At 40.1% G+C, this 26,096-nt stretch overlaps 1 protein-coding gene across 3 annotated transcripts in view; it reads right to left on the bottom strand.

The window, feature by feature from the left end:
- Positions 1-574: 574 nt before the first annotated feature.
- The window catches only part of Rps6ka5 (ribosomal protein S6 kinase A5), a 178,699-nt gene continuing 153,177 nt past the window's right edge, over positions 575-26,096 (bottom strand). For 2 of the 3 annotated variants that reach the window (XM_029484482.1, XM_029484481.1), the window contains 6 exons: positions 25,677-25,770; positions 22,112-22,282; positions 10,159-10,350; positions 5,996-6,155; positions 5,139-5,302; positions 2,324-3,833 (listed from right to left, as the gene is read on the bottom strand). In XM_029484482.1, the coding sequence (XP_029340342.1) occupies positions 3,594-3,833; positions 5,139-5,302; positions 5,996-6,155; positions 10,159-10,350; positions 22,112-22,282; positions 25,677-25,770 (1,021 nt within the window). In that variant the 3' untranslated portion in view covers positions 2,324-3,593. Of the gene's footprint in view, positions 3,834-5,138; positions 5,303-5,995; positions 6,156-10,158; positions 10,351-22,111; positions 22,283-25,676; positions 25,771-26,096 lie in introns of all 3 variants that reach the window. The other variant, XM_021178733.1, reaches the window with a different exon arrangement.

The raw sequence follows: 26,096 nt of genomic DNA on the forward strand, positions 1-26,096 counted from the left end.
GACTTCTGGTATAGCATTGGAAATGTAAATGAGCTAAATACCTAACAAAAAAATGGAAAAAAATTAAGAGCTATTTGGTGGGCTTAAAAGAGGTTCAAAATAGCCCAGTAAAAAAAAAAAAAAAAAAAAGAGAGAGAGAGAGAGAGAGAGAGAGACAATTATTCTGACAGAATGTAAGGAACATGTTAAGAATTTAACTTAGAAGACCAAAGACTATTAGAGATGTTGCCAGCACCCTAAATGATGCTTGTTGCTGATCTCTGGGAAAACACCTGAAAGTAATCAGAAGCTCTAAGAGCCAATAATGTGAAACTTCCAACATTTTAAGGCAGCTTATTCTTAATAAATCTAACAAAAGTAGAAGTCTGAAATAGAAGAAAAGTGGCTAAATGGGGTGGCACGCTGTAACTCCAGCACTCAGGAGGCAGAGGCAGGCAGACCTCTGAGTTCCAGGCCAGCCAGGGCTACACACAGAGAAACCCTGTCTTGAAAAATCAGAAAAAGAAAAGAAATAGAAGAACAGTGAACAAGTAGACAATAAATTATATGCTTTTATAAAATACTTGAGTTCATATTTAGATAAAGGATTTTCTTTATTAAAAAACAAACAAACAAATCACTCATTGTTACCCTAGTAGAATTCTTCAAAATAACCACCTCGCATTTAAAATACAGCCATTTGCATAATTACTTAATTAGCAGTTAATCTCAAAAGAAAAAGGCAGTTTTCATGCACACATGAGCCTGCAACTTCAAGACAGATAATCGTGTTGAAATTCACTTCATTCCAATAGTTAAATGGTTTTTATAGCGGTTTGGAAGAACCGATGGATTTCAAGAGAGCTAAATTAGTTCATTCAGCAGCAGGATCTGGCATAGTTATTACAAGAAAGCCCTCTACTTTAGTTTTGTTCCCCTCTCATATCCTTGCCTTTCAATGTATTAGACATACACAATTACACCATGTGTGACTCGGGATATACAGTGGCATAAATTACATACAATGTAATCAATAAAGACTGGTAGGATAATTTGACTCTACAGCCAAAACCATTGTTAAAAAAAGGAACTTAAAGCAGAGATTGATTTTTCTCTCACCTACTTCTATTTTACTCCTCAAATCAAAAGTCATTTCACTTAATATTTCTGTGCACAGGAAGACGCATGGGATGCTCTGCAGCTGCAACTCCAGGCTTGTTGAGAGCTGGGTGACATGGATGCTGGGAACGGAACTCACATCTTTCTCTGCCAAGAAAAGTGCCTGTTCTTAACTGCTGCCATCTCTCCAGCCCCTCACTTAGTATTTTTGTATGCAGCATTTTTATTGTTTCATTTTGATGTGAGCAACTAGAGGTTCTGTGGTTTCTAAAGGAACCTTGCTGTCCACTAACAGAATCTGCAAGGGATCATTCTGTGCTGCCTTTCAAGCACTTCTATACCGGTGACAGTGACAGCATCTTGCTGAAGTTTCGAATCTTTTCCAAGCTCCCTGTAGAAGATTCGATTAGTCTGACCAGTTCACAGACAGCAAGCTTCCTCTTCTTCCTCTACCTGCCTTTTGCCTGTCTCAGTGACTATCGAATCCTCCAGAAGATACCAGGTGAAGAAATGAAGAACCCATCAATTTCCAATATTCACAATGAACTAATCAATCATGAGGGAATTGAACCCCTTTTCTGGATAATTTCTGTTGGCAACAGTCTCCTTAGTTTGTACTTTGTAACTCGTATTTCCTACAGGATACACATTTACGAATAACTTCAAGAACTAACTTATACATTTCCAAATATAACCTAGATATACCCAGTGTAAAAATAAGTGGACATATTCTTATTAAAAACCTCTGCCCAAGGGCATCACATTTTTGTGAAACAGCTACATTTTATTAGTAATTCACAGAGTTTCCTATCATTACTAGAAATGACCCAAAGCTAGGAGTATAAAATTTTTATTGACTCATTGAGAATTATATAGCCATTTGGCCAGAGTATCAAAAAATATCCCCAGTAATTACTGTGAACAAAAAGTGAACAGGATAATATAATATCTTGAAAATATTTTAATATTTGCCATTTTGTTGCCTATACTATTAATATGTACATTGACTTAGTAATAAATATATTACCATTACACAGAATGCAGTTATTTTTAGTATTCATCACAGATTGAGATTAATGCTGCTATTACCTTAAGAAAGAGATAAATAGGTATAGTGTCCAAATTCCAAACTAATGCTAACGAGGTTATCATTAACACAACTGTCAAATAAACATGTTAGACACTATCCTTTTAAGCACAGTTCTTGTAAACATAGTGAAGATCATTTTTCTCAGTCTTGACATTCCATGTAATGGCTTTAAAGAAAAAAAAAAACATACAAATCCTATGACTTCCTTTTTTTGCATAGGGAATTAATTAGTTTGTACTTTAAAATGCAGCAGTCTTTCAATGAAATATCTTCACGGCATAGCACTTGTCTGTATGAATTCAGAACGTTTGAGCAATAAAAGTGCTCTGCATAAGTTTATAAAATGCTCTGTGGATTTAAAATTTAACAGAAACATTTCAAAACAAGTATAGGTTATGGTTCTAAAATATTATGTACATAATCTCTGCCTACAGGAGGAGCTGGCTCGCTGTAGGGCAACACAGTGTACAGATGTGAAGCACAGTGTTGAATAGAATTCCCTTTACTTTCCTTCGGATGGGTGCATAAGTGGCGAATGAGTCATCAGACAACACATCCCTTTCTACTTGCTGCATAGAAAGCAGAAGAGAGATGTGAGGACAAATTTAAGTCGATAAGAAGAAGAATGGTAAAGTACAGTACCTATGCGTGACACAGTGCACCTTCTAAGACAGACTGCAATACTCATACTATTTTATAAAGTGCCATATTACATAAAACCAAGAGACATGTACCTTAATTCCTGCAATAACCATTAAAACAAACTGCCAGGAAAGAGCAGTGTAAAATTAAAAACAAACATAGCTTAGCATGCATCTCGGATGGGTCCCAGGTGCAAAGCATAGGACCTTAAGTTCTTAAATACTTATTTCACTTTTTAGAAAACAATTAATAATAGCAGATTATCAGCATATATGACCATAAAATAAAAACAATAAGTTAAATTCTCTTTTAAGAAACAAGCCACACATAAAATTCATTATAGCATCTTTTTTGAAAACAGACCTTTCTCTCTGGTAAATCACTACCCAAAAGGTGCAAAGTCTCTTAAAAATTTTCCTTGTCCACCAGGCATGGCAGAAGTCTTCAAGTCTTCTTGGCAGACATCTTGGTGAAAACACCTGGGTGAAAATCTGTGACTTAGCTAACCAGTCACTAAAGTTACAGAAACCTTTGCTGTTTCAAGAAGAATCTCGAGCTGGCATCACGTTAGTCTGCTAAAAAGTATCTCTCACCTGTCCTCCATTCACAGTAACGCTGTCCAGTGCTTTTGGACAAGGATAACCAAATAGGCTTCCCCCAAAAATATTCGTCACGAGGCAGATTCCAATGAGAACAGCGAGACACATCTTTTAAAGCACGGAACATACCTCAGGCACATGCTGAGGGAGCTGAGGTGCAAGGGTCAGTCTGAGAACTGGAAGAGGGTGTCTGGGTTACCGCCTTCGGTGGGATTGCTGGGCTGCAGCGTCTTGGTAGGCGTTGTCTTGCCGTGGGACTGGGAGGAGGAGGAACGGGAGCTCTCGCTGGAGCTGCTGCGAGTCTCTGTGCTGGTGCTGGTCCTCTTCATTTTCCTCCTCTTAGCCAAAGGGGCCTTATCCACATTCTGCAGGCAAAACCCTTCTCTCTTATATTTGTTAAAGGCCTGCGGAGAAAGGGGTGGGTAGGGGACATGAGGATCACAGCACTCAGGATTCTCTAGGAGGTTTGACTTGAAGCAGAAGCAGTTTTTCTGGCAACCACAGTTCCAAGTTGCTCTTGGAACAAAACTCAGAAAAACATTTGCATCAGTTCTCATGACAGGGACAAAGTTGTCCCGTGCCAGTGTGGAGACAGGCCTCGCACAGGGCAGGCAAGTGCTGTGACACCGAGACCCTGTGTGAATTGTACCAGCTGAGCTGTCCCAGAGCCATCATTACTTCTCTTTGTTGCTTTTCTTGTGCTAACTAAAGTATTTTATTTTATATGAGGAGGTGTTTTGCTTGTATGTATGTCTGTGTCTGCAGAGGCCAGAAGAGGGGATTCGATCACCTGGAATGGAGTGGAATTATTCACCACTGTGAGCTACCACGTAAGTGCTGGGAATTTAACTCAGGTCCACTCAAGAGCAAGCAGCGCTATTCATTACTGACTCATCTCTCCAGCTCCTGTGTTATGCTAACTATTGAGACGGGGCCTCAAGTAGCTCACGCTGACCTCAGACTTGTAAGTAGCCAAGAATAACCTGGGGCTGATTCTCCTGCCTCCACCTCCCAGGTGCTGAGATTACAGGTGTGAGCTGCCACTATCAACTCTCTCCTGAATTTCCGTCATGTGGGAAAGTGCCACAGTGATGCCTGACTGCCTCACATCACATGCCCCCAGGAAGAACTGGATTCCTGAAGCCATTCTCTCCATTCCTTCCCACTGCACACTTGTCAGATCCTCTTCTGAGGCAGCAGAAGTGCCATTCCTTCTCCTTCCCCAGGACAATCCCTTCACATTCTTTATGCCTCTTTCAGCTCATCTTGCACTAATTCTGTGCACTCATTTGCCTCTGCTTGGGACAACTCCTCTACTCCACACCCTTCCTTCTCTGCTGGGCACTAAGAGTGCTAAGTGGTGGACTTTCACCCAGGCCTCAGTTCCCAGTGTTCTGTTGTACACTGTTCCTAGGAAATGATTTTTCATTTGAGAGAGCTCTTACATATGTTTGAATTTTCAAATGTTCAAATGTCGGATTACTGTCCCCCTCCAGAAACAAATTCTAAATAGCTAGTGTTTGGTGAGTTAGCAGTAACTCCAATCTGCCATGTGCTTTCTGTTCATGTTATGTTCACAACATGAAGCAGTTTATAAACACACCTATATTTTAAATTGCACAATTGTTTTATGTATTTATGGAGACTGTCTTCAAAGCTACCCAATCACAACACATGATTCAGAGCTCGCACACAGAACAGGGCCTCACATGAAAGGTTGCTTTCACACAGGTGTGCACAGCTGCTCCTGAAGATCCCAGAATGTCTGGAGTCATCAGAGGATTGGAGGACAGCTGACTGCCATCCTGAAGCCATTCATTGTATCTCAAACCAGACATTTTCAGCCTTTTATTTGGATCAACTGTAAGAAGCCCTGCAGGAATAAGGCATTTAAATTTTATAGCTTTCCACTTTAAACATAGTTTAACAAACAGCCTCAGATACATGAAGGTCAATTATGTTCTTGCAACATGACTGCTTCAATAAGCCTTTACCGCCTACATAAGTATTTTCATATATACCTAAATCCACTTGAGGGCACTGGATTTTAAGAAAAGGTCACAAGAGATCATTTCTATGAGGCTGTAAGCCAGGGCTTGAGGTTTTTCAAGCAGGAGAAAATAACCAGCCCTCAGAAGGACACCACTGGTGCCTTGGTAAGTTCCAGAAAAACCAACACTAACCATCGTCTCGGATAAGGAATGTGGTAAGGCACTAGAGACTTAAGGGCAGGCACTCAAAGAGGAGAGAGTGGGAGACATAGAAGAGACAAAGACAGCTATTCTGACCTGAGGGGACCAGTACAGCAGCAAAATGCACAACACCGGTTAAACATAGTTGGGAAAAGCACACAAGAAAAGACGAGGTTTGTTTAGGGTTTGTAAGAAGATGCCAACAGGAGCCATGGTAGTGCATGCTGCAAATGGGATGAGATTATAAGGGAGAGTTCCAGAAAAAAAGAAGACGAGCCACCTGGCAAGACTTGGAGAATCCTCATGGATTTCTGGAACAATTAATAAACACAGACTTCTGTACTGGGCACAGTGAGATTTCTCTAGTGCCTTACCTTGAATCAAATCTTTAGCCTCTTGGGATACATTCTTCCATGCTTCTCCTTCAAAGGAGAAATCTCCCTTTTTAATTTTCTTCATGATTTCTACTGCACTGGTGCATGTTAAACTTCTGTCATGAGACTGGAATGGCACCTGCCCTGACAGCATTGTATACTGCCATGATAAAAGAAAGTTAAAAAAAAATCAGAATAACTGCAAAAACCACTGTCACGCCATGACAGTAAGCTAATACTAACTCTATGAGCATAATTTATCTGCTACTACAGTAAGCATCACTGGATTTCAGAGACAATGTCTATCACCAAAGTAACATTTCAAAGACTTGCAAAATGAAGGAGCACAGCTTTTATGACATCACAATTGACAATTATTTTTATACCTAGGGTAGCCCCAATCAATGGGGGATGAGATCTCACAATTTTTGTTTAACAGCTAGCCATCAAATTCTATAAAGAATAACTTTCTATCTTTAATTGCAAACAGTATAGCAAAAAAATAAAAGGTATAACTATACATATATATGATTATATATATATGTATGTTTGAACATGTTTTACGTGTGTATATACATATTGACAGAACATGCACATAGGGGAATTATAAAATGCAAATGCAGAAAAATAGTAGACATTCAGAGTTGTATTCTCTTACATTCTCATTTAAAAAAACCAAAAATTTGAGAACAAAGAGAACCATGAGGTGAAGAATAAAACACTTGGAGAAAATGCTGCAATGGAATCATGTGCTAATTCATAGGCATGCTCCGGGTCCACTGACCACTGTTATAAATATTGTGTTGTGAATGGAAGGTTTGATCTCCCCTAAATTTAGATATGATTATCCAACATAACTGTATTTAGAGAAAAGGCTTTTCTGGAGGTACTGAAGATGAAAGGAAGTTATGAGCAAAGGTCCTGATCCAATTAGTACCCTTAAGAAAATGGACGCCAGAGTCCTGTCTATTCAACCCCGTGCCACAGAGAGGCTGAATAAGGAGAGAGCCAGCTGTCCTCAGAGGGAGGGTCTGCACCAGACACCTTATGGCCTTAACACTCGTAACCCTCTGGCCTTGCACGCTCCAACCTCTAAAACAATGAGAGAATATGTTTCTGCTGTTTCACTCACTTTGCAGTATTATGAGCAGCCCAAGCAGACTGTTAAGCTGTCCAAGTTCTACTTTAAAGTTCTGAGCATTTCAAACAAGAACTGAACATTCTTGATGTACACTAAATTATAATCAAACCACATAGTCTATATTTCCTTGGAGTAATTTATTTGATTCAATAAAGATAATATAATTAATTAAAAACACTCCAATTTATTAAATGCAAGATGAAAGAGGGGCATCTAATTCTAAAGTAAAATAAAGAGCTCCAAATACATGCTGGGCTTGCTTGTGCTTACTGCAGGGAAGTTAGGGTCTAGACAGCTGAGATGCATTCATTTCATGGGGAAATTAGCAAAACTCTGTTTTGATCATTTGAAATGATCAAAATCAGTTGCTGATTTTGCTCATTTTCTTCTGCAACTGTTTTCTTATGTATCTACAAAAGACGAGGCTTTAACAAACCACAACTGACGTCACTCCTAAAAAAAAAACAAACAGCAGTAATTTTTTTGTAGTATTCGATATCCAATGAATGATCATATTTTGTAATACGAACATTGCACTATGTAAGCTGGGTATATATTATAATTATAGCTATATCAATTAATTATATTTAGAATGTGAATTTAACAAACAATTTAAATTAGGTTTTGTGGAATTAGGATTCAAATAATACACAAATTCTGTACCTTAAGGGTTTCTAGTGCATGATTTGCACTTTGTACTGTTTGTAGAGACAGGATTTCATACTGTACCCTAGGCTGGCCTGGAACTTGAAAGTCCTGTTGCTACCTAGCTGCCTGAGTGATGGGATATAGGAATGAGCCACCAAGTCTGGCCTCATGACACCTTTTTGCTTATAAATCATCTACTGAAAAAACTGGAAGTCTGTACAATACAGTGTGCACTGTAAAAAGAAGGCAGTGCCTGTTGTCTGTGACTGTGACTATGCTCTACGACACCATTAACCTAATTTTTATCCTGTTCTTCTTAAACATATAACCATTAAATCTATTAGGCAGGGCAGCTTCTACCTTGCCTTCCCAGAGGGTTGTTTTCATATACATACATACATACATACATATATGAAATTAATATATGTATATGTAAGAAATAATTAGGATATACTTAAGAGCTTGACTACATTTATTTGGATGTCTGAGACTCTTTGCAAACCTTAAAGGAGCTTTATGGTCACAATGGGTCTAAATTTAAAGAACCATCTCTTTTATAATGAAAAAGAAAATACAGAAAATGAAGGGCTCTTTTGTATTTATATGTTTTTAGGACAATGCTAATAAAAATATCATCAACTTCAGTCCTCAAAACTCTCTGCCTACAGAAGTTGCTTATTTGTTTTTATTTAAACTTCTTATCCCTAAATTTGTAAATTCAGTTTGAAAGTGATAAATGATGACTTAAAGTGCCCAGATGAAAGTCATATAAGGCTTAAAAGTAAAGAGCCAACCTGCAGGAGCAAGTGGCTAGCCACTGGGGAAACCCAGATGGAATACAGATGGCCCATGTAAAGGTAAGATGGTGGTTCTGAAGGAGTATTTCGGGAACCCTGAATTGAGGGCAGGGCAGTGACAACCTGACATCAAAGCCACATGCCATGAAGACAAGACTGACATATTTTACCACATGGAAATTCAAAAGCAAAAACCACTTCTCCTTAAACTTTTCTAAAAATAAAATCAAGATCCTATTTACTACAAACAAAAAAAAAGGTAAGCCACAGAAACACTTCCAATTATTGATAAACACAAAGGTTAACTATCTTTATTAGAGCTTTCTCTGTAAGAAAAGCTGCCTAGAGGAAAATAGGCAAACTCATAAGTGGCAATCCATAAACAAACAAAGCAATGTCCACATGTATGGAAGAAGCTCAGACTGCGTATTAAAAGGGATGCCTACCAACGTTAAGAACAGTGGTGTGTACCTGAAGACTAAGATGGGTAACATCCAACGTGCTCACATAGAGTTGATGATGTGTACCAACCCTAACAGAGGAAAGTCCAGGCCTCTATGTTAAAATGAAAACAAGGACACCTTTCTGGGAATTTAAGGGAACTAAAGGCAAATGCAACTGTGTATATGAGAAAGATTCATCCTTATAGCTTATAATTAGTGAAAAAAGGGGGAGCAAATACTAACAGCTCATTACCAAAAGAATGGTTCAATAAATGTTGGAGACTCCAACTACAGGTATAATTAATATAACATGTACATACATTTAATGGTTAAATGTTTAAGAAAAACAGCATAAAAATCAGGTTAATGGTATCACAGAGCATAGTCACAGTCACAAATGGTGGGCACTGCTATTGTAGAGAATAGTCCCTTGTTTGAAACAAACAAACCAACCAACCCCAGCCACCCTATATACATACGCTGTGTAGACAGGGTAGATTAAAAACCCATGTCCATGCAGTGAGAGAGGGGAGAAGCCTCCACAGCACTGTGCCAAAATGTGATGTTCAGTTCTAGTCTTCGGCAGTACCTGCAAGGTCCTCCTGAACATGCAGCGTTACAGGATATATGAAGACCAAGTCAGGCTATTTTGAGGTGAAATACTGGAGGTTTCTTTAGTTTCACATCATGCACACTTTGTGAAAAGCAGGTTCTCTCCATATTACCACAGGAACTATTTATATTTCTAGTTGTATCTATTAAATGTATCGGTTTATCCTAAACAATTCTTTTTACTTACACGTTTAGTGTAGAATTTCAGAGAATACGTGTTTTTATTAAGGAGCCACTATTTTCATACTTTGTCTAACACAACACTAGCTTCTTTCAAAACAACGATGTATACTCTATATGAACCACTGCAACTTATATTTTCCAAAGATAACTAAATTCTACATTTTTTCTATTATAGGATCCACGAAGCAGAAATATACATTAGTGGGGCCACTGCTTGTTATACAGAAAACAGACCAGTACATGGAGATTTTTCATGAACTTAAGACAAACAGCAGTGAGAGCTAAGCACCAGGCCACCAAAGAGCAGACCAGGCTTAATGGCTGGTGGGACGAACTCACCAGGATGACACCCAAGCTCCACAGGTCACAGGACTCATCGTAGCCATTGTGCGTCAGGAGCTCTGGTGCTGCGTAGTGGAGGGTGAAGCATGGGGTTTTGAGGGGCTGGTTGTCAGGTGGCTTGAGGCGTGCGAACCCAAAGTCAATCACTTTAATTTCCAAATTGTCGTTTTCATCAGTGAACAACAGATTCTGTAGGATGCCAATGCTCTGGTTAGATTCCCATGGGGATGACAGGAGATCTGCTGACTTATCTATGGGATATACTGTCTGTGTATTCTCGGATTTGACCTGAGCACATAGTCTTGTGGGTCAATCTGGGGCGTGGGTGTCAGCACACCACTTACCTTCTTCTTTATACTGTTTTGCATCACTTCAGTTTTTACAGTGTCAGATTAAATACTCCTTGATCACACATGCTTCTCCAAGCCAGCCCCTTAGTCTCCACTTTTTCCTCTGTCTGAGTCTGTTTCCCACTCCCTCAAGCATCTCAGTTGCACTTGCCTGACTCCTGTATACTCACTCCCATTTAGAGAAAGATGCTGCCCTAAACGCCTCACTACACTGAAGATCCAGTTTCCCCTATTTTCTCCCATCATGCTTTAGGGCACTTATCATCTCTCATTTTTAGCTGGATGTTCTTGTCTCCATCAGACAACAATGATATAAGGGACAGGGACTTTGGGTCCATTTTATGATGCTGTCCCTGGGGCCTGGCACAGGTACATACAGGTATAATTCATTTTATTAGACCGTCTTTTTAAAACAGTCTGCAGGTTTGTGGCAGCCCCATGCTGAAGAAACCATTCAACACCTCAGAGGTGTGCTTACACTGTGCTTGTCAGATTTGGGTATTTTCTATAGTATGTCAAGCTTTTTCATTACTATTCCATTTATGTGGTGATCTGTGACTAGTCATCTTTAATAATTAGAGATTGGATTTATTTACTTTTGTTTTATGTATAGGAATGTTTTGCCTGCATGAGTGTCTGTGTCTGGTATCTTTGGAAGCCAGAAGAGGTTGGATCCTCTGAAACTGTAGTTACAGAAGTCTGTGAGCCACCATGTGAGTGCTGGGAATTGAACCTGGGTTGTCTGGAAGAGCAACAACTGCTCTTAACCGGCTAGCCCCAGTGACAAGTAATCTTTGCTATTACTATTACTATTGTCATTGCTTTGGGGACTTTGAATTGCATATATGACAATGAATTAATCAAGAAACATATGTGTTGACAATATCACTGGACAGATGTCTCCCATCTCTCTCCTTCCCTCAGGCCAATCTAATCCCTGGAATGCAATATTGAAATTAGGCCAATCAACAGTTCTATAAAGTGGCCAAATGAAAGGAAGAGTCATATATCCTGTAGTGAGAATTTTGACTTCTTTAAAAAACACAGATAAGGTGGAATCTCAGGGTCCTTTTGATTTGCAATTCCCTGATGACTAAGGATGCTGAACATTTCTTTAGGTGCTTCTCAGCCCTTCGAGATTCCTCTGTTGTGAATTCTCAGTTTAGTTCTATACCCCATTTTTTGATTGGGTTGTTTAGTTTTTTGGTGGTTAGCTTCTTGAGTTCTTTATATATCTTGCATATCAGCCCTCTACCATATGTGGGGTTAGTGAAGATTTTTTCATGCTCTGTAGATTGCCGAGATTTGTCTTATTGACTAAGTCCTTCCCCTTACAGAACCTTTCCAGTTTCATGAGGTCCCATTTATCAATTCTTGATCTTAGAGTATGAGCCATTGGAGTTCTGTTTAGGAAATTTCCCCCTGTGCCAATCAGTTCAAAGCTCTTTCCCTCTTTCTCTTCTATTAGATTCAGTGTATAGGTTTTATGTTGAGGTCCTTGATCTACTTGGACTTGAGCTTTGTACAAGGTGACAAATATGGGTCTATTTTCATTTTTCTACATACAGCCAGCCAGTTAGATAAGAACCATTTATTGAAGATGCTTTATTTTTTCCATTGTGTATTTTTGGTGTCTTTGTCAAAGATCAGGTGTTCATAAGTGTGTGGTTTTATTTCTGGGTCTTCAATTCTAATCCACTGATCAACTTGTCTGTCTCTGTACCAATACCTTGCAGTTTTTACCACCATTGCTCTGTAGTAAAGTTTGTGGTCAGGGATGGTGATTCCCCCAGCTGTTCTTTTTATTGTTAAGAATTGTTTTTGCTATTCTGGGTTTTTTGCCTTTCAAGACAAATCAAAATGACCCTGAGATTCCACCTTACACCACACAGAATGGCTAAGATCAAAACCTCAGGTGAGAACACATGCTGGTGAGGTTGTGGAGGAAGAGGAACACTCTTCCATTGCTGGTGGGATTGCAAACTGGTACAACCACTCTGGAAATCAGTCTGGAGGTTCTTCAGAAAACTGGAAATAGATCTACCTGAAGACCCAGCTATACCACCCTTGGGAATATACCCAAAAGATGCCCTACCATGCACAGGGGCACGTGTTCCACTATGTTCATAGTGGGTTTGTTTGTGATAGCCAGAAGCTGGAAACAACCCAGATGTCCCATGGCAGAAGAATGGATACAGAAAATGTGGTTCATGTACACAGTGGAATACTACTCAGCTATTAAGAATGCAGACATCCTGAGTTTTGCAGGCAAATGGATGGAACCATAAGATATCATCCTGAGTGAGGTAACACAGACCCAAAAGGACATGCATGGTATGTACTCACTAATAAGTGGATATTAGCCAAAAAAAAAAAAAGTACAGAATACCCAAGATACAGTCCACAGAACTCAAAAAGGTCAACAAGCTGAAGGGCCCAAGTGAGGAGGCCTCAGTCCCACTTGGGAGGGAGAAGAAAGCAAACACAAGTTGGGAGGGAGGGGCCTGAGAGGGAAAGTGGATGGGTGTGGGTGGGAGGCAAGAGGGGAACCTGATCTGGTATTGTGTGAGGGAAAAGGACTGAAGCCCTGAGGGCCAGCAGAAAGAATGGAAACAGGCAACCTTGGGAAGTAGTCTCCAGAATGTACCAGAGACCTGAGAGGTGAGAGACTCTCAGGACTCAAAGGGCCAGGGCCTTAGATGAAATGCCTGACAGTAGGGAGAGGGAACTTCTAGAGCCCACCTCCAGCAGGAAGACAAGACATCAAGTGAGGGATGGGGTTCCCATCCTGTCTGAAAGAACTTCAGGGACAAAATGGAAAAGCCTGAGGAAAAGAAGGTCCAGCAACAGGCCAAAAATGGGATCCAGCTCAAGGGGAGGCTCCAAGACCTGACACTATTACTGAGGCTATGGAACACTCACAAAAAGGGACCTATCATGACTGTCCTCTAGAAGACCCAACAAGTAGATAGATATTTGCACCCAACCAATGGATAGAAGCTGCTGACTCCTGTGGTTGAATTAGGGAAAAGTTGGAAGAAGCTGAGGAGGAGGGTGACCTTGTAGGAGGACCAGCAATCTCAATTAACCTGGACCCCTGAGATCTCTCAAACACTGGATCACCAACCAGGCAGCATACACCAGCTGATATGAGGCCCCCAACACATATATAGCAGAGGACTGCCAGGTCTGGGTTCATTCAGAGAAGATGTACCAAACTCTTAAGAGATGGGAGGCCCCAGGGAGTTTAGAGGTCTGGTTGGGTGGGTGGTGGGGACATCCTTATGGAGATGGGGTAGGGAGGATGTACGGGATGTGGAACAGTCAGAGGGTGGACTTGGGTGGTGGTGGAGAATAAAATCTGGAGTATAAATAAATAAATAAATAAATGATTTAAAACCCCACAGATAAGAATATGTTTTTGTCTTAATCCCAGGTATGAAATATGGGGCTGCTTCAGATTGTCCATAGCAGTTGACTATGATTTGCCTCATGCTCTAGGAGGGATGTGATTTTGCCAGCTGCAGGTAGTTTCTGCGATTGTGTGATGTTTGGAATTCTGGGGACTTCTTAGAGGGTTCATAAATGCTAGGGCCCCAGGAGGTGGTTGTGGGTTAGTTGGTTGTGATTTGTTTAGTAGTTGTGCAAAAAGAAGAAACAACAAGAACAAATTATATTATCCTGACTTTAAAGATTAAACTTGCCCCAAGGAACTCGATGGCCCTAATCATCAGGAAATAGTCTAATGTCACCTCCTTTATGATCCCTGACTTTATTCATGGATTTTTTTCCCCCTTTCCTCTCTATCTTTTTTTTTTTTCTCTCTCTTATCTAGTGTTAGGAGGTTGAAAGGGTAGAAGAAAGAAGAACCCACAAGGTAGTAAATAAAAGGGATCTACAATATCCCTCACTTTAAAAGAAGTGCTGAAGTTCACCGAGGAAGGCAGGTAGAGAAGACGGACAGCAGGGGCCAAGAGTAAGGCCTCTTGTGCCGCCGGTTAGCTAAGTTATGAATGCATAGTCAAAGGTACTGAAGGAAATTAGAAGTATAACTCCAGTGAACACATAAATGACAAAAACCAAAAAGGCCATCTTGTTCACACAGAGAAAATCTGATGGATCAAACCAGCCATGACATTCCCTTAGCTGACTAGAAGCAAGGCCTTAACTCTTAAATTCTGTAAAGACAAAGAGGTAGGCCACCTGTTGAGAAGTTTAAAGCTATTTAGCAGAGTTGGCTCCTAAGGCTTACAGGAGAAAAGTCCTTCCCATGACAAGTCATGCGAGCTGAAGCAGCAGGTGCTGATGTGGAAGCTGCAGCAAGTTTTCCAGAAGGCAGCTGAGTTCACTGAGATCACAACTGGAGAGTAAACTGAGCAATGCCTGGCTTCAGAGCTGCAAAGGACAGGGTGGTGTACTGTTAGAGGAGGGGGCAGCTGGTGATGCTAAGCTGAAGTCAATGTTCATTAAGTGGACCAACAGCATGGATGGCAGCATCTGTGCTTACAACATGATTTACTGATCATTTAACTGCTCAGAAAAAGACACCTTTCAGAATACATATGTTCATTAACCATGTAACGGGTCACCCAAAGCTCCGTGCTTAAGAGTAACCTCTTAAGCACAAACAAGGGTCTGCCAACACCACACCCATTTGGTAGCCCCTACACCAACTGTTATTTATGCACGCACGTCTTAGTATTTAAGACGTACACTTAGGGATATAGCTATCATAGGTCATAATTCTTCTGATGGATCAGAGCAAAATAAACTGAAAGTCTTCTGAAAAAGATACTCTATGCCAGATACCATTAAGAACACTTGCGATTTCAAAGATAAAAATATCAACTAACAAGGTTTGGAAGAAGTTGATTCCAATCCCCATGGATAGTCTTGAGAGGCTCAAGTCTTCAACGAAGGAAGTAAAAGCAGATGTAGTAGAAACAGCAAAGAAACAGAGCCGGAAGATGTGACGCGATTGCTCAAAAGCCTTAGACCATGAGGAGGAGTTGGAACAAGAATGTAGTTTCTTGAGTTGGTGTCTGCTGTGGTAAAGATGCAGTGGACATTGTTGAAATGACCGCATAGGATCTGGAATCTCACACAGACTCAACTGATAAAGCAGTGGGAGAGTTGAAAACATGGCTTCCAATTCTGATAGAAGTTCTACCACGGGTAAACATGCTACAGTGAAGTCTTTCAGGAAAGGCAGAGTCAACTACTACAGCAACAGAGCATCCTAAAGCAAAATAATCAGGACTTATTGAAAGCTCAAATGATAACTAGAATTCTTCAACAATAGTAACAAAAAATTTAAATTACGATCTGTACATTGTTTAAAAGGCATACTCAATATAGTATAGCAAAAATAAAACTTTATGTGTACCATGAAGTAAAAAAATTCCCAATTTGCTTTATTGTGATATTCACTTTATGGAATCAAGACCATACTATCTCGGAAGGGACTGCTGAATGAAATAATAAATGAAGGGCCAGAGAGGTGGCTCAGTGGGTAGATGCTTGCTGTACAAGCATAAGTACTTGAGTTCAAATCTCACCCTCAACACAAACACAAAAACACATAAATAAAATAAATATGTACCTACTGCAGTCTATTAATGAAATCACAGTGATCTGTATTATATTCCTAAGTAGTTTTGCTAAAACAGGCAATAGTCTGATGTTTGGAAATCTGCCTGCACTGTTCAGAAAGTACTGTTTTCAATCATTCATTCACTCAGGGCCCTACTGCTCTGGCTGAGTGAACACTTTGGAGTTCCAGATGTGCTTAGAGAATGCTAACTAACTACTGATACAGATAGCTTAAGTCAGTGTGTCAAAGCGAATCTGGCTATTTTGTCTTTAGACAGTGTTAAGCTCTTACTGTGATTAAACGACTCCAGTTCTGGACAATCATTTACGTTCTTACTGATCTAGTTGAAATAAAGAACATTTCATGTCTCATTGATACAAAGAAAAAAAACCTCCAGGCCTGTCTAACCCGTTGACAGCACACTGCTGAAGTCTAGAAAGTTCATGCTCAAGAATGGACAGATCAAGTTAAAACTGCAAACGTCTGGGTCTGTGTGTTTCTTGTGCTTTTCCTCTGACTCTTTTTCTTCTGTTTGTTCATTCTGTCCTAGTCCAGATTGTCTGTTTTTACTTCATCTTATTTTATTATTTTTATTTAGATGCCTGTTTGCTTCCTAATGAGAGAAAGGATATGGGTGGGAGGGGAGGAGGATCTGGGAGGAAGTGGGGGAGGGAAAACCGTAATCAGAATACGCTGTGTGAAACAGTCTCAATAAAGTGAAAGAAAACAATAAATGCATGAAAATAAGCAGCAAAAGCAAACACACAGAAAAATATCTAATAATGTATCAAGGCAATCTCTTTTGGGTTGGGCCACACTCACAGCTATCCTGAGGTTTGACATACTTAAACTAAACTTTTTACTTAAAGGAGAAAATAAAAGGCCTTTCTGTCCCACTCCACAGATACTTGCTCAGCTGTGACCATTGCCAGCCTACTCACAACAGACAGGAAATGGAAAAAGCCTTAATGTCCTTCAGCTGATGAGTGAATAATGAAAATGTGGTGTATATATCTCTATCTCTATTTACACACACACACACACACACACACACACATTCTATTTAATGTAAAGAAAAATAAAATCATAAAAATGTTAGGTAAAAGGACAGAAATGGAAAGCATATTGAGGTGCTTATATATCCAGAAAGACAAGTCACATATTCTCTCTCATCTGAGGTCTCTAACTGCAGATTTTCAGATGTGAGTACCTGCAGAAAGTAGGAAGTAAGATGAGACCATGGAGCAGGGTGGGGAGCAGCTCCACAGAGGAGGACAGTAGGACACAGGTGTTATGAAGGAAGGAAGAAATAAGAAAAGCAGGTAGAAGAGGTTATTAATCTGAGGAGGGTTAAAAAGGGTAGCACAGAAGGGGAGGGAGAGAAAGGGAACAATGACTTTTAGGAAATCTGTAGGAAAACATTATTTTATGTTCATTAAAAATACATATACAGAGGCTGGAGAGATGGCTCAGCCTTAGCTGCTCTTCCAGCGGAACCAGGTTCAATTCCCAGCACCCATATGACAGTTTACAACTGTCTATAACTCCAGTTCCAGGAGATTTGACACACATAGATAAATATGTAGGCAAAACACTAATCAGTGTACACACACACACACACACACACATCCCTGAGGTTTTCCAGATCAGTGGTGGTACATGTACTAGGGAGGCAGAAGCAGATGAATTGCTGAGCTTGAAGCCAGCCTGGTACACAGAGTGAGTTTCAGGACAGCCAGGGCTACACACAAAGACTCTTTTAAAAAACAACAATCAAACTATATACAAGTGTGTGTGTGTGTGTGTGTGTGAGTGTGTGTATAAAATTTAAATGAAATTATTCTACTTTTGGTAATAATGATCTCCCCTAAGAGCCATAGACTAACAGAAACTCAGTGCCAAGCATGGGAAACCTTCCTTACCATTGTTGGTCATAGGAGTTCAATAGACTCCCCAAACATAGGCTACTGCCATTGACCTTAGTGCCTAAGACTATTGCTGAAGAAGATACTACACTTCAGACACAAGAGTTGGAGGAATTGGACTAAAGCTGATCTGGAAATCTCCTCCTGAGGAAATGTTGTCATGGTATTCAAAGCTGCCATTCAAACTGCCAAGGGAGAAAAGCAATCAGCAGTCCTACCCACGTATAATGTCTGTGAACCACAGCAATGACCAGCATTGCTACATATACCCAAAGTTAACTGCTATGACTGGTCAAAGGCCCTAGAGGAGAATCTGCTAATGACACATTCCTAAACCTATGTATTCTTAATTGTATTGTCATTCCTATATCCTCAGGTAAGTGTAGCTCTCACTTCTCATTAAAGAACTAACACTCTCTCTCTCTCTCTCCCTTCTTCCCTCCCATCCCCCTCACTCACACACACACACACACACACACACACACACACACACACACACACTTTCTGTTGAGACAATGTCTCACTAAGGTGTAACCTTGGCTGACTTGAAACTTATTATGTAGACCAGGCTGGTCTCAAACTCACAGTTTTTGCCTCCTGAATGGTAGAATTCAACGTGTGTGCCACCATGCTCAGGTAAGAAGTTTCATTTTACAGCAGTCAAGAGACCATCACCAAAATCTACACCTGGTTAAAATATAGAGAGCATCAAACCGTGGGGTGCTCATCTTCAATGTTCTACAGCACAACTCCTACATTTCAGGCTCAGGAAACATCCCACAAAAGGAGTCGGGGGATGGTTAAGAGCCAGCGGACAGAATATTTGCTGTGAGAATGTTTTCTGTGTGTGACAGGGAGCTGTACCCAAGCAACTGTAACAATTTGGTAGCCTACGTAAGAGCAGCAAATGACAGCATCAGTTGCTATTCCAATATAGATGAGAGAACTCTTACAAAGCCCTACCAGCCTTGGATGAACAGCTACAGGCAACTAATAGCTGCCCAGAAAGGGAAACTCAGTTTTCTCCAAGGATAAGCCCTGACGGATTACCTAATCTCTCGCAGTCAGCAGGAGTGAGGGGGCAGGGCAGGTGGAGTGGGGAGAAGGTAAGTGCAAATGATGTAAAGACAGTACTCAGTCATGAAATTATAAAACAGAAAAAAACTTAATGTAAAAAAAGAAGGGGGTAGAAAAAACAAAGAAAGGAAAAATTGAAATAGTTTTCTATCATACAATACTCAGACCTTGATTTTTGACGACTGAGGTCACCAATCATGGGTGTTTTCTTGGGACATATCTGTCCTTCAGCAATTATACTGAAGGTTCTCTGTGCAGTGCCAGGCGGTGTGCTACACATCTTACCAGAAGCACGTTTGGCTCCATCTCTACGGGGCCTGTCAAGGCTCTGGAAAGAACGGGTTTGTTCCACTAAGACTAATGAAGGAATTCTTTGGTCATCTTGTCGGAAGCGAGGGCATTCCCTTTACACTGGCGACTCTAACCCTCCTCATAACACATAAAACCAGAGCTTACTGCTTACTTCCGACCTCCTGCCCCAGGGTAGCAAGGGAAGTGTCAGGACAGTTCCACATGGGTGTGTACATGGCCAGGAAGGGACAAAAGTAACGGCTGAGCCACTTCTATCCTCATCTCGGTTCCTGCCTGAAAATACTATCACATCCAGAACTTTCTTAATCCTTTAAGAGGATCAATATGAAGACTACCAAGCAGCCCTCTAAGAATGCCAGCCAGCTTCTAAATCTGTCTGTTCTCACCTAGAGCTTAGAGTTCTGTCTATGCAGAAAAAGAACGCCATCTAACTATCTAAACAGTCACAACTAAAATGCTGCCTAGGAAAGGGATTCAACGTGTAGTTTGGAAATAATATACTCTGCCATTTAAAAGTCAAAGTGAGAGCTATAGTTAGGAAAGTGCCAGTTCAAAGGTACAGTTTTACTTTCCTACAACCTAGTTTAAGAATAAAATGATGGTGGGACATACAGTGTAATCTAACAGGTCTGCCCCACTTCACGCTACAGAAGCATCTTTTTGATCAGGAAAGGAAGAAGACAAATTTAAATTCTGCTGCAGAGGACATGTGCCTCATTCGAGACACCATGAGATGACAGATGGCCAGTTATCAAAGAATAAAACATGTGAAAATGAGTTCTATACAGTCATGGAACAGATCTTTTCCATTAAAACACTGCATGCCTGTTCCTTGTCTATCAAGCAAACGTTTAAGTAAAGTCGTGTGCTCTCACATTTAAACTAGACAGCTCATCTCGGAGCCCAGAGCACCATGTTTCCAGTGGGTGTTACGTAGGAGAGTGAGAACTGGGATGAAGGAAGCCGAGGGGAGCTAGCAGAGCGGCGAGTTCCTACGACACAAGCCACTTCTGATTAATTACTAGCAATGTGAAGAACAGTAATACAAAGTACTCAAAAATTTAAAACCTTTAAAGGGTTAAATCAATTGTCTTCTGTACCCCTGAGGATCACAACTGTGGGTTCAAACTACTACCCACTAAAAACTTCAAACAAACAGACAAAAAAACCAAAACAACAAACCAAAACAATCTACCCACAAAACAAAAACAGCAACAAAAACCCCTTCAAATACTGTACAGAATATGCAAAGATTTTTTTTTGTGATTATTCCCTAAAATATACATATTTATCATTTACATCAAAATAGATATCATAAATAACTTAGAGAGAGGATTTAAAGTATACAAAAGGATCATGTAGGTTATATGAAAATAAAATAATATTCAATTTCATGTAAGAGGTTTGATATGCGTAGGGAGCCTCGGGACCAATCCTCCACAGATACAGAGGGAGAGCTGTATTTGAATACACACACTGCAGCTGTCTTCAGACACACCATAAGAGGGCATCAGATCCCATTACAGATGGTTGTGAGCCACCATGTGGTTGCTGGGATTTGAACTCAGGAATCTTCAGAAGAGCAGTCAGTGCTCTTACCTTCTGAGCCAATTCACCAGCCCTACATTTCCACTTTTAAAATATCAATTTTGTTTGAGAAAGGTTTTCTCAATGTGGTCCTGGCTGTCCTGGAACTCACTCTGTCGACCAGGCTGGCCTTGAACTCAGAAATCTCACTTCCTTTGCCTCCCAAGGGCTGGGATAAAAGTATGTGCCACTACTGCCCATCTTTTAAAACATTTTTAAATAATTTAAGCACAAGATTAAAAAAATTGCTTTTACAGAAATATTCTTTTTTGATTTAATAAAAAGGAACATCAAGCCCATTAATATTTTAAATAGACTTGAAAATATATTATGATCACATAGAAACTAAAAATAATATCCTATTTTAGAGCAGAAATATATATAATTTCTCATATGGTAAAGGATAATTTTTTAAAAAAAGTCATTGGCTTTTGTTTTCCAAGCTCATTATTACTTATTTTTAAAAACTGAGGAATTTTCATATTTTTGATACTAAAAATGGATCATTCTGAATTAAAACCTTCTTAATTAGCCTTCTTAAGGAAATATAAAAAGCTGTTGCTCTGCTCCGCTCTCCAGGTCTATAAATACCACAGTCGTGAGCATCCTGAAGCACATATAGATAGGACAGCTTATTAAACCAAGGCAGGGCCTCATGTGTAACTATGTAGAACAGAATCCCATACATTACTGTTTAGGAGCTATCAATTTGATTTAAAAATGTGAAAATTAAGGTTTCAAAATACACTATCAAGCCAACAAACTCCCCAAGATGGAATACATATAGCAGTGCTATTATTTTTTGCTACAAAATTTTCCATCGCTATTTTTAGTATACAACTGTTGCATGAAGCATTTTTCCCATAAAAGGCTCTCACACTTACAAATATAACCTCAAGATGATCAGCTGGCAAGAGGGGGAAAAAAGAACAAATTCCTTTTAGACTGACACAGAAAAGAGAAGAGAAAGAAAAGATCCTAAGAAACATCTTCCAGTATTTACTTATGGCCCAAGAGAAAGAGAAAGTGCCCTAAAGCCTGGCAGCTACTCTAAGGCTAGCGAGCAAGGAGAGCAGGCTGAGCTGTCCAAGGTCACAGAGGCCCACCTCAGGCTTCAGATCTCTGTGCACCACTCCAACATCGTGCATGTGGCTCACAGCTGACACAAGCTTCCGCATGATGTAGCTGGCCTCAGTCTCGCTGAAGTGCTTCTTTCTCTTGATGCGTTCGAACAGCTCTCCGCCATTCAGAAGTTCCATCACAAGAAATGTATGAAGCTAGAAAGATGAAAAGAAAGAATAAAGTGGGGTCTTACTGAAAAGATAAGGTTACTTTATAGGTTATTTATTATTCAGCAATTTTAAATAATCCCTTGCTTAAACAACCTATAACAATCCTTGCATTTAAAGAGTTAAAGAATAATGTAGCTTTTTAGAATTCTATTTTAGCAATGAAAAATTTCAAATATTTAAGCAAAATCTTTACAGTCTTTTCCTTTACTTCATTTCATTTCTGTTGAATTCTATTTTAATCTTCTCTTGGGTTTTTATATTTTCACTTTAAAACTGAGAGCCGAGATGACAAAATCTATGGTAAATAATGCAGGGGGTTGCTAACTAGTGATATATGCAACTGCTGCCACTCAGCTAATGGGTAGTTTCCCATGAAAGAAAGGCAGTGTTTGATAACTTCAGGGCTCAATGACTAATTACAGGATTTCTGAGAATATTTACTGCAAATACCCGCATCTCACTGTATATGTTTCTGTGGAAGAGACCTTCCTCCTGGCTGTTTGCAGAACATAGTCTCCTTCTGGCTGCCTTTGGATCAAGATATATCTTGGCTCCTCTAGCATCAAGTACTTCCCACCACGATGATAAAGGACTGAACCTCTGAAACTGTAAGCCAGTCACAACTAAATGTTTGCCTTTTTAAGAGTTGCCTTGGTCACAGTGTCTCTTCACAGCAATAAAACCCAACTGAGACACCTTTATAAACTCTAGGACCCTTAGGAATAAAATGTAGAGGATAAGAAAATCCACAGGTGGAACTGAATGATGGCCTCCAGATGCCATGTCCTAACCTTCAAATCCATATTTCTTATTATAGATGGCAAAGGGACTTTGTAATTGTAATTAAGGTTCTTCTATTGCTGTTTTTTTTTTTTTTTAACTTGAGATGGGGTCTCACTTTGTAGACCAGGCAAACCATGAACTTAAGAGATGTGCCTGTTTCTACCTCCTGTGTGCTGGGATTATGTACTACCACACTTAAAATTCTTTTTTTGAAAAGATGTACACATATATGTACATATGTATATATGAATGTATGCATGTGTTATGTATGTATGTACGTAAATAAGTATGTATGCATATGTGTCTACACACCAGGAGAGTGCACTGGATCCAATGGGACTATAGTTATAGATGATTGTAAGATGCCTCATGGGTGCTGGCAATTGAACCTAGAGCTTTTAACCACTGGGCCATCTGGCTAGCCCCATCATTAATCTTCTTGAGATGGGATGGTTACCCTGAGTTATTGACCAGCATCTAAGGTATAAGATTAGACTGTGCAAGAAGAGATCAGAGTACTGCAATAGAGGGCTAACAAGCTAAAGAAAATGAGTGGCCTTCAGAAGCTAAGTCAGGTATACAAGTTGTCCTTAGGGTCTCCAGGAGGAGCCAGCTCTGTCCACTCCTTGACTACAGATCAGAGAACCTGATTGCAAACTTGTTATCTCCATTCATCGTTTAACAGTAAACATATTAAGTTTGTGGTAATTTGTTACAGCAGCAATTAGGAACATACAGAGGATATAAAAAGATCACAGCACACAAATGAGCTGCACTACTGTGCAGCCAAAGGTTGAAGAGTCACTCTTGATCACCATCACCCCTGGTTGGAAAAAGGATTGGATAGATATGAGGATCACCTATCGTGGGTAAAACTCTAGAGACATATCTAGCTATCAAGTGCATAGCAGCCAATTATTATATTTATACTACATGTGGCATTAGATCATAAGAAAAGTCCTACTCCAATGACTCTTAAATTTAAAAATTGACAAAAATAAACTTTTAACATAAATTTTAAAACTTGGTATAGAATTCTTGAGATAAGACATTAGTCAGAAGTTCCAAGATCCAAAGTTTGGACTGAGATACAGTGATCTGCAAAACTGCAGGTGGGGGTGTCATCCATCAGTTTCTTGATTGATAGGTGAGTTTTCTCTGTATTTGCATCAACAGGACGCTGTCTTTAGTGTGCACCTCAAATGGCCAGGGTTTCACTGCTCCCATGAGAGTCTGACTGAGTAGGTCAATAAGGCAAAAGGCAGTGGAGGTGCAAGGACAGCAGCCTCAAGGCAGTGGAGGCACAAGGGCAGCAGCCTCAAGAGCTCTTGCTTCAAAAGCTTCTCTTCTCATGAGAACCAGGGGAAGGAGAAGATGATACCAATTTCAGATGTTTGTTACCTGACATAACAACTGGCTGTGTATCTGCCTCCTCTGACTAGCATAGCAAAGTAATTAAAAGCTTGTTGTGTTCTGAAGTTGGGATAGTGGGGCTTAGATACCAGCCTTACCATGAAGGCTAACTAATGGTAACTAAACTTCTATGAGTTGTTTTCTGACTTCACAGTGTTAAGCCAGGACTAAGATAATATATGTAGAGTTTACAGTACAATGCCTGGACCACATACTGCATAAACGGAGGCAAAAGTTATAATTATGATGTGTTCCTGCTGCCACCTGATATCACCATGATGAGTCACTCTTAGCTGTGCTACTCAGAACTGAGTCCCCAAAGCTACTCTAGTCAAGAATGTCACAACAACAGAATAATGTGTGCCTGGAAAGGTTCTCTTTTCTAGATTGTCACTGATTACTGATCCTGGTACAAGTCTCAAGCCTCTTAGGAATCTCAGGTCCTTTGTTGTTAAAATTTGAAGAAGAAGAAGAAGAAAAAAAAACCAAACATGTTCAGGACTTGTTTTGGTATTTGTGCCTTAATAGGCATAGAATGGTAACAAGCTTAGGTTCTAAGAAGGCTTTGATACCTGTCCATTGTCAGAGAGAAGAATAAATAGCACAATTTCTGGCATGGGAGGTGCTATGGACCAGCCATGTCCAAGTGACAGGCTTCCGTGTGAGACTTCTGTTGAAAAGCAGAGCTAAGAGTAGAAGAGAGCACAGGACAAACCTGTCCTGGGGGCTGAGCAGATGCTGCCACCTGGAACAAGATGAAAGGGAACATCTGTCTTTCTGCTTCCCATTTGTCCTTAACTTGCACCATGTGGGCTTAAGAGTCAGTCTGTCTGATGCTAGAAATGTAAAGAATGTTGAAGGCTTAAAGTCACTAAGTACTGACTACGCAGTAACTAAGTGAGGGTGGATGGCAGCCACACTCACAATAAGCACACTGCAATCTGTGACAGTGGCACGCTGGCCTCTTGCCCCTCTGGCATCCACCTATGCCAAGATGGGTGAAGTAAAGGATGAACTGATGCAGAGGTGAGAGTGTGTGCGCTACTTTTTCTCCCCTTCCCAGAGGCTGGGTGATAGTAGACACCCCTGAGCTTCACTCAGTGGCACCAATAAAACTGGTGAGAAGTTGAACCCTGTATCTGACCTAGCCCATGTGCGCGGATAGAGGGAGTCCTTGAAATACCTGATCGTGAAAAACTTCATGTAGTTTCACAATATTGGGGTGTCCTTCGCAGAGTTTCAGAGCTGTTATTTCTTTCTGAGTATTGGCTTCCATCCTACAAGATCAAATAGTTTTCCAGCAGAGTTTCACGTCAGTGCTCTCTCCCTGATTGTTTTTATTTACAGTGTATTCAGAATGCCTGTGTCAAAGTCTCCAAATGACATATCCACAACAGTAGTAATCATACCACCCACCAGGAAAAGAAAACTTTGTTTTAAAGAAAATTATTCCCTCTGAATCAGAAGAGAGCTAGTCATACAAAAAAAATGGATGCTCTTCTTGCTGACAATTTAGCAGTGGTAATAACCTGTTACCAGAACTAGCTAGCTCTGTTCTTAAAGCCATCAGGAAGCTTGCTAAATACTCTTGACTTCAAATATT

Source organism: Mus caroli, chromosome 12 (assembly GCF_900094665.2).
Source record: "Mus caroli chromosome 12, CAROLI_EIJ_v1.1, whole genome shotgun sequence".
Lineage (NCBI taxonomy): Eukaryota > Metazoa > Chordata > Mammalia > Rodentia > Muridae > Mus > Mus caroli.